The following is a 16,787-nucleotide window of genomic DNA, read 5'->3' on the forward strand; positions in this document are numbered from 1 at the left end:
CCCTGAGTGGCGATGAAGTGGTTGGATCGATGGTAGCCCTGAAAGAGAGAAGAGGGATGACATGCTGAGTAAGCCATCTGCGCCTCAAGCACAGCTGTACGAGAGGGTCTCTCTGTCTCACCCTTTCCCTCCCCTTCTTCCCTGCATCCTGCCCTCCTACTGACCCACTCTGCAACTGGGAAACGTGTTTCCAGTGTAATTTTTCCAGATTTGCCCAACCTATTGATGATTCCAGACCATGTTTTCACCCCCAGCGACTCCACAGATCGTTTGGAGCAGTTGAGGCGACACATGGTAAACAATGCATCCTGATAAACTGCTGATGAATCTCTGAAAATATTATTTGTACAGCACCGGGCTTGTTGAGTGAACAACACCCAAATCCCTGTGACAGTTTAATAAGGATATGATAAAGAAACTAAAGGCGCACTCTTTGTAATTTCAGGTGTCCGATTTATTTATCCATCTCTCTCTCTCTGTGTCGTCTCATAAAAACAAATCAGTTTGCATTGAAGATGCACTACAAACTTGATCTGGGATGATGAATTAAACCAAAACAGAGATTTTTCAGTAAACTTTTCTTCTGAGATTCTTCAACTCTTGTCACAAGTCAAACAAGTGGACCAGCGTCTTACACAGGTTTCAAATAAATGCACGAAACGAACATAAACAGCCTTCCACAGCAAAATCCGATTGGTACAGCAAGGTATTCTGAAAACCTCTATATCAAAGGCTGTAACAACCTTTGATATGGATGACAGACATTTTCATATGGTGAGTATGAGGTGAGTATGAATGACCAATGAGATGTCACCTCCACAGTCTCGAGGGGAATAAACACGACAGAGACCACCTGAGGGACTTTGATGGGTAAACACTTTCAGGACGGGCAAACTGTTCAAAGGAAGTCCTCTTGAACACAAGCACTTAGCTCAACCTTTCAAGGTAAAGGAGACACTTGATTCTGAAACTCTATGAAAAGATCCCCTAGAAAACCACATAGATGTTGTGGTTTGTCGAGAGGAGCAGCTGGAGGGATAATTGATGCCACAATTACGTGACTAACATAAGTCTGTGGAATGGAGAAGGCAGGTCAGGAATAATCTGAATAAACTCCCAAGCCCACCGGTTCTCATCAAATCAGTAGGATGTGGCAATCGCATGTTGATAACGTTTTTTTTTTTTTATCTTTGTGCAGAGGGCATCTTCCTAATATGTCGAGTCCATCCACGTTGCTGATGGATTGCTAAGCTGAATTGCATCCAGTCAGATAAACGAGGACATGTTTGAAATGGAGATGGATGACCAGTGCTGTGAGGCCTGCTATCCACAATTCCTCAGGCCCTGGCCAAACTCTATCAGCATGAATGCCACCGCTCCTCCCCTTAAGACTGTCGCCATAGAAACTAAACTTCCTGATTCTTGGCCACTTATGAGAACTAACAAAGACAGCATGGTCCTCTATCCAGGGAGGACACATCTCCTTGTGTTCATTTGAAATCATTAGCTAAAAGGGCGTGGTTGGTTTTTTTTTTGTTGGTTTTTTTTAAATGTGCACAAACCTGAAACCCTCAGGGGTTTGAGCATTTGTGGATAGAGGACAGTGGAAAGAGAAGCAGGAAGTTGGAAGAGAAGAGGGGAAATAGAAAAAAAAAAGAGGGCAATGGCAGGCAGAAGAATGAGCAGTTAAGTACTTACTTCCCTGTTAATCCGAATCTACAGGGTCCGAGGTCGAGGAAGTGGGGTGAGGAGTAGAAAAAGAAGACATATAGGCTAGTTAATGAAAGAAGTTGTAGTTATGGTTACAGACAGGTGGAGGTCTGTGTGTGTGCACATATGTGTTTATGTAAGCTTTGTGTGAGTTTATGACCGAGGGCCGTTGCTTTTGATGAAGTCTGTTTTTGCTTCAACTTTTCCTTAAATTTACATGAAAGAGTTTCTTTCTTTTTAACTTGTCTCACACATGCAATAAGCTGCTAATAAGAAAATAAGGTTAGCTCGTTGTTTTCAAACTGTCCCAACAGCCTTTACAACACAGTCGGAAGGACATGTTACATAATCTGAACTAGTTCATGAGTTAGGTTATAAACTGTGACAAATCATGTTTAAAATAATGTGAGTTATTACTCTTTAAAGTCCCTGAAAACTTTGTCAAAAATAGTTTAAAAGAGTTTTCTGACAGTGTCAGACTCATGATGCACTACTGAAAAAAAGAAAATGCGGGGGTGCTGTCAAAATTCATACAGCAGAACCAGAAATATTGTGTTTTTTATTCCATGTATTCTCTTCCCATGTCACAACTTAAATTACCCACAATATAACTGGTTCGCTAACATTGGTTCAGAGACTGGGGCATTATGTTAGAAGCTGCTAATGTAACCTCGGGCCACTGGCCTGGAGCAGAGATTCCAAGATTTATTTTATTTTCGAGTGTTAGCCCCTGGATGTATTAACACAGCTGATGCGGTGCCACCACTCAGCCTTGCTGTCAATTTGTCCCAGTGGTCACTTATAGGGAAAAAAATGCCCTGTGGCCCAAAAAGCATATTCCACATACAATTGACCACCATTGTAAAAGAGATTTATGTGACATTGTTGACAGGACAGCTTCAACTGCAACCAATATTTGTATTATTTTTATATGAATGCAGGAAGGTTTCATATTTGTAAAACCTCACCAGCAGTTAGAAAAGTGGGTTTTATTTTCACGACCTCATAATGTAAAGTCAGTTGGTAACACGTGAAGGGCCAGCAGGGGAAATGTGCAGCAGGTCGTAAAGCACGGACACAAAGCCAAAAGCTGGAAAACTTCTAAGGCTCATGCCCCAAGTAAGCGTAAGCGTGCTTCCACTTACAACTCTGCATCGTATGTTTGCGAACGTTGCGTACCGTACACATTCTCAGGTCCATTTGTAAGAGCCGGACTGGGGTCCATATCCAGTGTACTCGGGTGTGATACGCATCAGGTGAGAATGCTAGCTTTACCAAAAGCAGGACCACAGATGAATGTATGACAGCAACAATACTCGACTGTCTGTCACTTTATCAAACAGATAAAAAGCACTTCTCTGCTCTGCCTGTTTCCTCAAAAATCTGTGTATGCATGCAGATCTCACTTGGATTTGACTGTCTGACAGATGCGGTTTGAAGACAAGCAAGAGTGCCCCCAAAACAGCAGTAGTACTCTGTTATAAAGTCAGTTGTAAAAACCCACTCAAATGGATTTATTTTTACCATGTATCATTGTAAGTTGTTGATGATGTGAGCATATTACAGAACATCAAAGGAAATGCTGCCGAGCAGGGAAGTTGCGGGGATCAGAATCCGGCACGGCACAGATCAATCCAATGTGGAAGCACCCTCACCATTTCATTCAAATATTGCTAAACTGTGATTGCTGCATCCCAACTAACTACTTGACATCACCTTTTTCCATCGAGGCGCCGCCTACTTCAACATTAAAGCAAAGACAAAAACTAAAATGCCAAAAACAACCAGAACTGTTCCAAATTTGGCAGAAAATGGTGGAGGAAATCACAGCTAATAGTAGGCTATGAAGTTGAATGAGAAAACTGATTTTCGGGGCCTTCATTTTCAGTAAAAGCGTAAGATAGTAAAGCTGTTTTTTAAACAAACGGATTGACACAATGTGTATTTATGTGTGTATATTTTTGATTGTGTGGCCGTGCTACACTTGTCAGGAAGATCCTGATACTCCTTTGACGCAAATAAAATGTAAATTGGCACCCGCCACGATGCACTTGACTGCTCTCCATTTGCAATAAGTGCAAGCAGCTGTTCAAGATATGCAATGTTCTGCACCTCTTCAAGCAACATACGCTAAAACAAAGCAAATAATCAGAAATTAAGTGACAGAAAAAGAAGAAACGCTGTTCCAAGAGCGCAATAATGTTTCAGAGGGAGGAAAAACTTTTCCATTTAACCTCTGGTGAAATAATCACAGGCTGTCCAAAATATGTTTCGCTGTGGCGGCTAAGTAGTTACAATTCAGCTTGGCGGGTCAGCCTTTTCAGGGAGTAACATCACTGACACTGACACTGTAGTGGCTGCTGAGTGGTGTTTTTCCTCTAATGCTTGCACCTCTGTGCCCTAAACACTAATGGAGACCCTCACAATAACTAGAGCCTAACAGCAGGCCAGCTTTTTAATGTCCTCTCATTGTAATGAACTCTCTAAAAGCATCTCACCAATGGCCTTTCTCTACAGAGAAATAAAAGAGAGGAAAACAGCTCTGTAGTGTGCAGCATTTTGATGATACAATCTGGCCAAAACGAGGAATCCACATAAAATCAAGTCAACATATGTAGCTAGAAATGTTCTTCTCCTTTTTTCTCCCTTTTAACAGAGATCTTTCAACCTCTTATCAATCTCAAACAGAAGGGGAGTACATCAGCCCGCCTCAACTTCTCACAGAGTGCCATATTTACTTTACAGTACTCCCAATGACAGGCGTGCAAATAAATCTGTTGTGATAAAGAAATCTTATCAGATTGCCAGACTTCTCTTGACATCGCTCTAATAAATAGCAGCAGCTATGGTAGATAATTCACAGGGGAACTAAAATACGGGTTTATATTTGCAGGATACTGAAGGTTTTCTTTTTTGTTAAATGCTTTTGTTAATAACTTAACTAACTGCTGCCATCTATGCAAGCACTTCTGTTCTCTGAATAAACACAGCCTCCACTCGCTTTTATGAATGAGAACACGCATGAATGAGACTGTGTGAGACACATTAGCAACATGTATATGTATTTTATATGATCAGTGAGAATGTTTCCACGGCACTGCATGTGTGTGACATTTGAGGTGAACAGTGGAAAGGATCATCTCCCGGCTCCATCCAGAGATTGAATGACATTAATGATGTCTATTTAATTTATGGGGATTTGTAGCATCTTACAGAAAGGTTCATCTCCTCTGCGAGACATTAAAATGCATTTATTCTGCTCTGTTTTAATAAAAGTGATAGCAGAGTAGTCTGGGTCAGGGATCCAGTACAGCAATTGACAACCATGACATCTGGCAAAACACTGCCGGGAAGGGTGTCTGATTAGATGAAAGCTTCCAGGTGAAAGTGGGGCAGCAGGCTGGTGGGCTTTAGAGGGATGAGAGAGATGGACTGTGGCTGCGCAGAGTGTGAGAGATACAGACTCAGCAGAGGATATTTGTATCCCACATTGAACAGAGGCAGAAAAACAGGATTAGACTCACATCAATGTAGTTTGCGTTAATGTAGTCTGAGTTGGGGTCTCCCAGGAGGGGGTGGAGCTTCACTCTGTGGCGGTCATCTGAGACAGATACAAATAAAAGAGCAATGAAATGTCGAAGCTGTCACAAGATTTTTCTGTACTTTTCACACAGCATTAAATGTTTTATGATTACTTACATCCCAGCAAGGTGTCATGCCTCCCCTTGGTTTTGTCCTTCTTCTTTGTGCAGTCCCAGCCATCAAAGAAGCTCTACAGAGATAAAGAGACACTTGTTGCAGGTTTCAGGAAAGAGGTATCGCTGTAGGAACCATTCAAATATCTCAGATAAACATAATCGCAGTTTAGTTTTTCTAGGTGAAAAAGAAAAATGTGTTTTGTGGTTAGCATGATACGAGCCATCAGCCGGGCTTAGAGGCTTAGATCGAGAGCCACTGTGTCACAGGGAGAGGTTCCTTGCTTCATGCATGATATGTAATTAATGAAAACAGCGTCGAGAGCTTCATTTAGTCCTCGTCTGATCCCAGAGCCCTTGTGAGTCACAGACCCCCAGTTGCAGCTATTTTTGTTAAAACCTTCAGCACCTACAATCTTTAACTGGGTTTGAATTTTAAGTGTCAATGAAAGTATCCAGCGATAAACCCATCAAAATAATCCGAGAATTAATTTTTGTCACAGCAGAGGTAGTGGCAGAAGCATGCAGTCCAGACTTTAAGCATTGGGACACATTTTGTTTGTACTTCATTTGAAATAAATACATGCATTTAAGTGCCAAGGTTCAGCTTTAATTTGAGCCGGTTTACATAATGTACAGCATATAGAAATAACTAATAACACATAGATAAGGGGTTACAAAGAATAAAAAAAAAAAACACAATCATCCAAAAAAGAAAAACACATGTTTGCCTTTCATGTGTGATTGTTTCAGAATTACATTAAATATGGCTGATGTTTATTGTTGTCTAAGTTAGTGAATGTTTGTACAGTATATACCAATCACTGTGTGGTAAAATGAGAGTGAAGGCAGAGCAACTGTCTACAACCTGCCTCGTGGATGACTGCTTAGCCGTATTATAACACATCTCCACATTCACTATCATCTCTCTGTGTGCATGGATGCACCAGCAAGCATTCCCTCGCACAAGTCATCGTAAGTCACTCTGGGGCCAAATTAAGCCTGCAAACAGCCCCTTCAGATCTGGGAACAGAAACACACACGCACACATCCATACCAGTCTACCCCCAGCAGTTCTCAGCCACTAGAGGTATTTGGTGAAACTCTGCCCAAGTCTGCATGCTGAGCAGGGGATTACAACACAGTTCCCCCTGCAGAGAGCCAAGAACCAGCCAAATCCTGCCTGGGATTACACCCTCCTCCTCACTTTTCCCTCCTCTTTTCATGCGCTCCCTTTCTTGGTCTGTATCCTTCATTCTCATTACCTCCTTCTCCTTCTCTTCATCACCTCTTTCCTCTTTTTTTCCCCTCTCCCTCCCTTCGATTTTTGAATTTAGACCTCTGAGGTATCTTTGTTTCTCTCCCACCGCTTCTCTGCTCAGTTCTCGGGAGGGAAGGGAGAAGTAGGAAGAGGTGAAAACCAAGAAGAAAAACTGTGAAAGTATATTGAAGGGAAGGAAAACAACACAGAGGAGTGGAGGATTGATTAGAAACCTTGGCTGGCAGGGATCAGTGGAGTGGGCTGGTTAAGAGGATCACACGAAATGAGTAAAATGAGATGAAAGAAATGATGACACCGTTAACTATATTTGTGAACTATTGACGTTATTACACTTTTAAATCACTTTTTGTATTTGAAAGTAATTTCTTTATGTGCCTTGTTTCCCTGCAATAACAATTGAATGGCTGACTTGCTGTCCTCAATTTCCCTCTCTGTTTCGCTGTGATGCTGTTTTGCTTTGACCTGTTATTTTTCAACCCCCGTCATTTTTAAGACGCCAATGAATTTTGAATCTCCCAGTGATGAGATTCATAATCTCCCTCCACATTCAGTCAAAATCCAATCAGAGATGTCTGATATGTTACACATAAACTTTGAGAAAAATGAACAGGATATTCCTGTCAAAAAAAGAATAAATGCTGTGTGTGTGTGTGTGTGTGTGTGTGTGTGTGTGTGTGTGTGTGTGTGTGTGTGTGTGTGTGTGTGTGTGTGTGTGTGTGTGTGTTGTTTTTAAATGAGCACAGTAATTCAGTAGCCCATGCTGCAACTCAGCTTTGAATCAGTGAACGAGTCCATCATCCTTCCTAAGCTCAGCCTCAAGGTGCAAAGCGGAATAATGAAAGTTTTGAGTTCTTGAGTAAAGCTCCGCTGTTGTTTACTCATAAGTTTTCTGCAGTGGGAATATGACTGTAGTGACAGCAGCTGCCACACATACAAGCCCCCTTTAAAGCTCACTGTAAATTCTTGATCAATGCTTTTACAGAACATAGGTTTTCTTCAGGGAAATAAAAACCTATACCTGCCAAGGGAGTGTAATATGATACTGCGCATCATTTTCCTTCATAATAAAGCGAGACACTCCATCAAAACACATACTCTTAGCACAGTGAGAAAAAAAAAAAAAAACACACAAAGAGGTGTGTATTGATTTTTTGAGTGGAGTGTGTTTTGCCCGTGAGGGACAGTTTAATGAGTCTACAAGCAGAGTTCCAGAGGGGGAAACCGTGAACCAGAGACAAAAGATGTTTTCTCTTTTTCATGAATGCCATCGGCCGTGGGTGACAGAGACGGACTTCTCCCCAGGGCGTGAGCTGAACTCTCAGCCACAATCGTTCCACTGGGGAGAGGTATTCAGAGGTCTGCGCCTTTCATTATGTACTCTGAATCATACCACTAGAGATAGCAACCGCTACAGCAGGAGGAGGGGAATAAGCGATGTTCAGCAAAAGAAACATGTCTGTACTTACAGTTCAATCAAGGACTAAACCCCCACGGTGCATTGGAGTAAAAAAATAAATAAATAACTAAACTGTGATCTGCCAAGAAAACTCAAGAGATTTACAACATAGGAGGTGATGCAGGCAGAATGGGAAGAGTGCATGGTAAACTGACCTGGCTACTCAATTACAACAACAGCAATATCAACAGGACATCTGAATAAATTGATCCAAATGAGTTTTAAAGGATAAATGGAATGATTTCCTAAAAAAAAAAAAAATTCTTACTGTCAACAAATTACTTGAAAAGGTGTAAAATCAAAAATGAATTTATCCCACTACTCTATTCAAATCAGTTTTATTTGCATATAATTTTTCACATAAAGCTTCCCAAGTTCCTTTGTAGAGTAAGATAAAAAAAAAAAATAAAAAATACAAGGATGAAAAAACAATTAAATTGTAAAACAAAGATTAAACAAGAAAACCCAAACTTAAAAGCAAACCTAAAAAGATATTTCTTGAGGTTTCTTTTAAAAATGTCCACAGATCCCCAGATCCGACTATTCCAAAGCATGCAATAGTTTCTCTGTGTTTTTGGATATTAGCGATATTTCTGAGATGATAGAAGGATAGTTTTGTAATATTTCTGTAAGTCTCAAAGCCAAGGCTACAGTACAACTGTAATAATAATCTGAACCAGGCTTTGGATACACAGAAAATACGTCAGCAGGATCAATTAATTGTTGACTTTGCTCTTTTCACAGGATTTGTTGACAGTAAGAACAATATATAAAATTACCAATGTTATACATTATGGAGCATCACCAGGTCTGTGCTCCCAAACGTGAATCCTGTGTTATTACGTGTTCAATATTTTCATCACCAATGTGAGAAATCGAAAGAGCCAAACTGCCTGCAGCCAACATCAAGCACAAAATTATACTTTGTGATGTTGGATGTATTTCTGCGAGACAACATGTAGCAGTTGGGCACAGTTCAAGGCAGTATTGCTCTGTGCATCGCAGTCTGAAGATTTCCTCTACAAATTAGAGCACTTACGTTGCACCGTATATTGCAGAAGGAGGTAAAAACTAGTATTGCTACTAGGAAAGTATATGGTTATTTGGCTATTGGAGAGAACAGGAAGCCAAAAAACATTTTCTTTCACACATCTTTCCCTGCTCGCCTTTTTCATCTTTCTTCTCCTCTCACTAAGCCTTCCCAGACCACCCCTGCTGCAGTCCGTTAGCAGCAGACAGGGGACTCACTAAGTAGAGCTCGAGACGTTTAACCTCATCAGGCCTGCCGTCACCACAGAGGTCTTCTCTGGGCCAAAATGAGGATGATTTATTCATATGCACAGCAATGGTGTGATCCAGATGCCTTTTTAACCTTGGTAATTAATTTCCGTGGATGGTGAGGAGGGCGCATGGATGATGTCAGATTGATGGCCTCCCACACCACTCACAAGAACTCTTTAAGCTCTTTAAGCTAGCAGTTATCCACAGCATACATACTACCGGCCAATAAAGATAACAAAACGACTCCACTTTAAGGATTTTACCACTGTATCATCTGGATGAGGTGAGCCAGGGTGGCCTGAGTATTGAAGGTGCTAACCTCCATCAAACTGAGCTGATTTCCAACCCACTGCACAGCACACTTTGGCATATGTGGGGCTTGACATCAGTTTCTCCCACCACGAGCACCACTCACCAGTGTACCTTCCTCTACCGAGTATACAAGCTTAGACCCTGCCGGTATCTTTGAGCAAAGCCAGCAGCACTAACAATGTTGCCAATTAAGGTCAACCATTTCTGCTGAGGGAGGTAAAAGTAGGACACGTTCGAGAAATGATACCTTCCAGCTCCCGTGGAAGCACCTGGAAAACCCTCAGAGGAAGCGGCTTTCTGCTGTGACTTCAGCCCAGTTGGATTAGTTAAGTTATCTATTGTATAAGTAACAACAAGGCGCCCATTAGTCATATACAACAACCAGCAGTTTCGATAAAGGCGGTTACCTTGTGCATAATTAAGAAAAGCAGGTGGAGCTGCTTCGTGTTTGAATGTCTTTGAGTCAATTTTAATGCCACTTCTGAGGTGTTTCACAACTCTAAAGTCCTTCTTAAAGTGACATATTTCACAGATGCTACACAAAGCACTAATGCCGTAAATACTTCTATCCCCCCTGAAAACCAGGATGCTATAGGATCACTGGCAGCTGTGGTATAAAAACAAATTAAAAATATTCAGTAAGTTTCATGTGCTTGACGTTAACTACACAACCTTCACATGGAAGTAAAAAATAGAAGGTGTTGCCAGTCACACCACCTGCCATCAGGTATGATAAAAGAGTTAAACAGTTTCTATAGGAAGGGAAGGTACCCAAGGTTACATGAAATTAAGCAAACAACTTGCTATAGATGGTATATTTATTTCTGATAGAGATTATACTTGTTAATTTGATTTTAAAGGTAATTTAAATTTGAGGAAATATTTAAAATTTAGAAAAAAGTTCCAAAGCTCCTACAAACCATCTTTTTCACTACTCAACACTAATGTACCAGCAGCAACACTTTGTACTGCTGTTCAGTAAAAGCTGTCTACGGTATCTTATCATGTCAGAGGTTAAGGAAAGAGTGTAATCGTGCCCTCACACCTCATATTCCTGCTTAAAGCCGTAGCCCTCGGCGGTCTTCATCTGATTGATGTGCTGGAGGAGGTCAGCCACTCGGACGGCGGGGTGGAGCTGTCCTGTGTGGTAGGGGGAGCCTTTGCGTCCACACTGGTGCCTCGGGGAGCCTCCCAGTAGGCTGCTGGCCTCGTTCACTGAACTACGAGCATCACCTGGACCGCACAAACACACATTTGCAGTTTTGGTGAGAATCCAGAGGATAAAGATTCAAACCCAGACAGGTTATGTAATAACACATTAACAGACTTTTGTAACATTTGCATGTTAATTTGAGATGACACCCACTGGTGTTAACTGGGGTTAGTGTCACATAATGGCCCTTTGTATGCCAATGCTGACACGCACAACACAGCATGTGTCAGGCATGTCATTTTGATAAGGTTTGCTTTGGTAAAGATGTCTCCATAATAGATCCTATGTAGATGGGACAGCAGCTCTGTCTCAGATAACGTGTGAAACGGACCAAGATCTGTACCAACTTTGGAGTAAACACATTTGTCTTTCCTTCTGTGTGATAACAACCATATTAGAAAGCAGATCAAGATGAAAAGCACTGACAGGAATCACAAATCATTTATTTTGATTCAAATAGGTTACTTCACTCTCTTTTTTTGAAATCTTGTAAGATTCCTGAAGGAGAGTGAATAGCTGACGGTAACTCATACTGAAGAATATTTTTCACACAGGATGATAAGTATCTCTGAAATTGAAACATTTATAGAGGGACTGAGAGACGGCCAATCAGATTACAAAGTGAGGGATGTTGTGCGTCAACTTTGAAATTGCATTGTGTAGCTATGCTAAGCTCGTAGGTTTGTGTACACGGTCCTGCATATGTGTGAGTCTTACTGCGTGTGCCGCAAGTGTGTGCATCCATGAAGGAAAGAGCCATTCTTTCATCCTCCTGGAGGGTGCTCTGGTCTGTGAAACTGTGCTCCATGGAGCCCATATGGCTCTTCTCCTGCCGGTAGGTAATGGGCGTCTTATTCATGTTCACTGGTTTCCTGTTAATGGATGAGGAAGAAGATGGAGGGACAATTGATATACAGGAGATATTGTAAAAGAGAAAGAGAGACAGCTACAGAAAAAGGAGAAAAAGACAATGTTATGTTTAATGAGGAAAATATGAAGGTAAAGACTGAGAGAGACAAAAAGAAAAAAATGAGAAATTATACATATGTTGAGAAAAGCAGTGAGAGGCAAACCCAAACAAGTGCTTTATTGTTTTTTTCTCTCCAACTCATGATTGACAGCCAGAGCACAAGCATGTATATGATGGATCACAAAACGATGGCAAAGCAAAGATGTGGAGTCACTTACGGATAATAAGAGTAGTAGTCCCTTCTGGCAAGAGTGCAGGAGAAGGAGAAAAAAAAAATCAAGAGAAAGAAGAGATGTAAGATGAAAGCAATGTCGGCTGAGGGCAGAATGCATTGATTACAGTGAAAATGAGAACCATCCTCTGGAGCTCAGCTGTGCAGGCGGCCACATGACACATGCGAGCGTATCAAGCAGGTGCTGACAGACCAAACCACAGCGAGGCGGAAAAATGTGTGTTTCTTTCAATCGAATGTGTCTCAGTGTTGCACTTCAAGGACTAGACCATGTGGCTTCCTGTCACAGCAAATTTAGCAATCAATTCTCTAAGAGCGAAATTCATGGTGGCTTAGTAGAGAGGAACCCAGGCTAATGGTGACTTTCACAATCAACATTATTCAATATTACCGTGGACGCTGTTTCAGCAATTTAAAAAATTACTGCTGGAGCTCCGACTAACTCTCCATTTGGCACGTCGGGTTCTTTAAATTCCCATATATCTTATTTAAGTAAGGCAGGTTAAGCCCTATTTGAGACTTTAACTCAGCGAGGACTACAGCTGCAGCTAAATGAATGCAGAGCCATAGGTGCAGCTGATTTACTGTAGACCTGTGGGATCATCGGCTAATAATCTCTAAAAGCACACCTTTTCCCTCCCAATTACCATCTCATTTAAGGGTCAGGCCTCTGCTTGGTGTGCGTAATTAAGTGGCTAATTGAATTGCATCCGCCTTTAATTACATACTTCACACTCAGATAAGCTCTGCAGATGAGAGTTGTTTGGTCCTTCTGGTGCACCATGAGGGAAGGAAAACAATGCAGTGCTGGCTGTTGGTCCTACTTCTTCCCTAAACAAGCATGACCTTTTCAAAAGTTCAGCGGGTATAAAAACTGAGCACTGAACTGTTCCAAAAAAAAAAAAAAAACGGAAAAGGGAAAAACAATGTGGGGAGATGTGATATGATTGTGCATAATGAGGCATGTTTTGTACGGTTATCAGGAGCTGTTTACCCTTTCTTAATGATGATGATGACGGCACCCAGTAGGAGGATGAGGACCACCAGACCTCCAGCGCACACGCCCAGGATCAGTCCCATCTCCTCAGAGTGCTGGGACACCTCCAGAGCCTTGCGGTGATCTTTGCAGGCCGCTGGAAGTAGGTACACAGAACAAAAACAAATTCAAAAGGCATTATACAAATATAAGACTTGAAGGAATGAAGAAGAACCCGACTGCTATACCAGCCACCCACTTATAGAGGCCAATATTAGCCTATCGCAGATATATCGTATTGGCATGTATGTTGGCTGATCTGCGCCACTATAAAAACTTTTTTGACAGAGCATAATTTATATACTTGTGGTATAATAAAAATTGGTCTATTTGAGTGAATTCCCACTGAAATTGACTGATGTCCTAATGGACAATACACTGTTAAATATCATGCTTCCATTAACTATTTTTGTCCCAAGTGTCAAAACTGTTTCATAACCACATTTGAGGGATCATTGCAAAAGATTTGTGTTCATAAATCTTGTATATACTGCGTATGACAGGCAGTCAAAAAGTTCAGAGCCAGAATGGAGCACAGCACCATAACGCGCATCGAGCAGCGGGAAGGTAGAACCTTTTGAGTAACTATTTTAAGGTACATCACTTGATTGAAATCAGCACCTAGGTTACATTTGTTTCAGTGAGCAGTGATCCGTGCACATTTGTGATTTCCCCCTGGATATGAGCAGAATATGGTCTGATATATCGATACAAGTAACGGCATCGTCCCCAGAAATCCTGTAGATGTCGGGCTTGAGAATACAGGTGGAGAAAATACAATTCACTGTAAAGTCTAAAGCAAAGACTCCAACAGGATGTCGATAGAGGTGGGAAAATTGAATTCAAATCTTTGAAGAAGTTGTCATTCATGCACACAAAACTTTCTATTCCACAAATGTAGACTTTAAATATGGCAATACACTTAGTTGTTTTAGCATACTACTCACTCTAACTACTATGAGGAGATCTACTGATCCCACTCAAAATGGATTTTCAAATAGTTAGTAAAAATGTAGATGTTGTAAATAAAGTGGTGGTGAGGTGTCCACACCAATAAACCTGCAATAAAACTGCCATTGTTATCTGGATAATTAACCGATTGCTGTGTAGAAAAAGACAATAACGACAAGACATGCCGCTCATTTGCTGAGATTCATTAGTCATGAACAAAAAAGGTTTTTAAGACATTATTCTTCAATCTATTGTTGATCTTAAAGTTGTACAACAACATTGCAATAATAAACTTACACCTTGTGATTGTAAACATACATAATTACGCCATGGAACTGACACTAAACCATTTTCAATCAACAATGATATGAAATATAGTTTTTCCAGTCAGAATCCTCCACAGAGCTCGACAGTATAATCTCAAGGTGCCCCGGTGTCTGTGAGCTACTGGAAAGGTCGTTATCATAATAGCAGGTTATTCATTTCTCTGGCATAGAGCTTCATACTTATGTAAATGGTGCTGAGCAGTGGGCCTTTCTTTGTCTTGTTCTCGGGGCCCACTGATCTAGTTTTTTTTTCTGTGTGTGTCAGTCTGTCCTCCAGGCCTTCACAGCCCCAAAACCAACCCTTCTGAGCCTATTGGTACAGCACAAACTACCTGGAGAGCGGGCGAAAGTCAGAGCAGGCCTGGGGAAAGAGCTCTATCTTGCAGCCTGCTGGGGGGGAAAAAGTCCGATCTGGGGCAGGGAAAACGAAAACAGTGCCATGTTTTAGCCCAACTATCTGCAGCCATGGGCTGTAGTAAAATATCATTCCAATATTTGGCGGGATTTCTTTTAATCAATTATGAGTGTCTGGCATATCAGAGTGGGGGAAATTAGTCAAAGGCCTGATACTAGAATGGAAGTGTTCCTACTGAAACTGCTATGGACTTTGCTTGTGAGTTTCTATCCACACATAACATGTTGCAAAACTGTGACATTTCTATGTGTGCTGTTTATAGACACCACTTCTGACAGGTATACTTAAGTCTATAGTCGTGGTAGGAGAGTTTTGTCAGACAGTGAATCAAAGATTTCTTTTGTGGTTTCTATTCACATGCAGGGACACACTATCATCCATGCCTTTGTGTCTGTGAGCCGCTGTAACTGAAAATAACAAAGATTTCATCCTCAGAAGGTGCTGCATTCAAAAACCATCCTCAGTCACAAACTCGGCACTTGCTGTTTATTCTTTGCTGCGACTTCATATAAAATTACATTCAAGGGAAATACAGGGGTAGTTTATGTGGGCTAAAAATGTAGATGAGGAGGTGAAAAATCAATTTCAGTTTTCTGACGTTTTGGACAGATAAGGCTGTTTTGCCACATTTAGCCTCGAAATTTCTATTAAGCAAAACACGAGCATGAAATAGATTTCCACATGAATCCATGCACCTGCCAGCTGCCCGATGGTGGAAATTGGCACTTAGAGGAGGAATGGAAGTCTATTGTTGTGTTGAGCCTGCCAGAGGATCCTTAATTAAACTGTCACCTGGAAGTTGAAATGTAATCTCCAGCTTTGTTATCCAAGCCAGAATCATTTGCCTCCACTTTGCTTTGTGATGGGCTGCTTGATAATGACGGCTTAGGACCCAATGATGCAGAGGTGACGTTAATGGTAGAGGGATCATGGAGATCACAAACAGCAACAAAAAAAAAATCCTGTGACCTGTCGCACCTTGAAATTGGAAATCAGCCCTAAAAAAAATGTTTTCCTAACAATTTGCATACGAGTTTTTTTTTTTCAGTTGCATCGCCCTGCATGAGGTGATGATGTAACATTGGCAGTTCTATGAATCATCACTTGTTTGTGTGATTGTGCATTTAACCCCTCTTTAATTTGTGTTATTTTTCCTTCTCTCTCCTCTATTGTATTTCAGCTTGCTGTTTTTTTTTTTTTATCTTAACTATCTCCAACTACTGGAGCTCCATTAGGAATTTATTTTATTTTGTCTTTGCTTCGTGCTGAAGAAAAGAGGCAAATGCAGTGTCAGGTCTTTTGCTGTGAGAAAGCATAATTAATGCATGCCCAACCAGGCTGTGTTGGGCAGATGGAGCGAGAAGCTGAGCTGAAATGGCTGGCCTTCCCTTTTGGCTTTATGCTTGAGGAGAGTCTCATCTCTTTCGTTATTCACTCACAAAAAGAGGCCTTCACCAAAAAAAAAAGACACCCCGCCAAGTCAATTTAGTCGAAAGGCTCTGCTTACTGTTGCGGTGCTATGATAACTATAAATACATGACTTTTATTCACCATGATCTGACTGCGTACTATGGCAGAGGGGCTCTCCTGCCATCAGGGCTTAAAGTCAATTTCTCTGCCCTTTTCATGTCCCTTTGAATCCAAAAGCTGAGGTACAGAGGATGGGGGGAGGAGGGGGGCAGGGTTTTCTTACACCGATAGGCCAGGGTGGCTACATCTGGAAGTTTTGATCTGGAGAACCCTTCTGGACGGCACTAAGGTCAAAGCCCTCAGATGTAGCTGTCTGGTGGGCTGCTGATGAGAACAAAGAGTCTGTCTTTGATATAGTGTGTCCCACTGTCTGCTCCCAAACAAACAGGATGAAAGCCTGACCTCTAATCCTTCCCTGCTTGTTGCCTTTTTCTCTGA

The 16,787-nt window shown here is 41.4% G+C and overlaps 1 protein-coding gene across 4 annotated transcripts in view; it reads right to left on the bottom strand.

Annotated features, from left to right (window-relative positions):
- The window catches only part of ptprub (protein tyrosine phosphatase receptor type Ub), a 162,452-nt gene that overhangs the window by 18,134 nt on the left and 127,531 nt on the right, over positions 1-16,787 (bottom strand). Inside the window, exons 14-21 of one of the 4 annotated variants that reach the window (XM_069693309.1) lie at positions 13,146-13,284; positions 12,138-12,161; positions 11,667-11,821; positions 10,782-10,969; positions 5,410-5,482; positions 5,235-5,311; positions 1,699-1,716; positions 2-38 (exon numbers count right to left, since the gene is read on the bottom strand). In XM_069693309.1, the coding sequence (XP_069549410.1) occupies positions 2-38; positions 1,699-1,716; positions 5,235-5,311; positions 5,410-5,482; positions 10,782-10,969; positions 11,667-11,821; positions 12,138-12,161; positions 13,146-13,284 (711 nt within the window). The remainder of the gene's footprint in view (position 1; positions 39-1,698; positions 1,717-5,234; positions 5,312-5,409; positions 5,483-10,781; positions 10,970-11,666; positions 11,822-12,137; positions 12,162-13,145; positions 13,285-16,787) is intronic. The other 3 variants (XM_069693311.1, XM_069693310.1, XM_069693312.1) reach the window with 3 other exon arrangements.

This window comes from Brachyistius frenatus, unplaced genomic scaffold (assembly GCF_029030835.1).
Source record: "Brachyistius frenatus isolate BFR_SWC_R1_liver_20210118 unplaced genomic scaffold, ASM2903083v1 Contig_14, whole genome shotgun sequence".
Classification (NCBI taxonomy): Eukaryota; Metazoa; Chordata; class Actinopteri; family Embiotocidae; genus Brachyistius; species Brachyistius frenatus.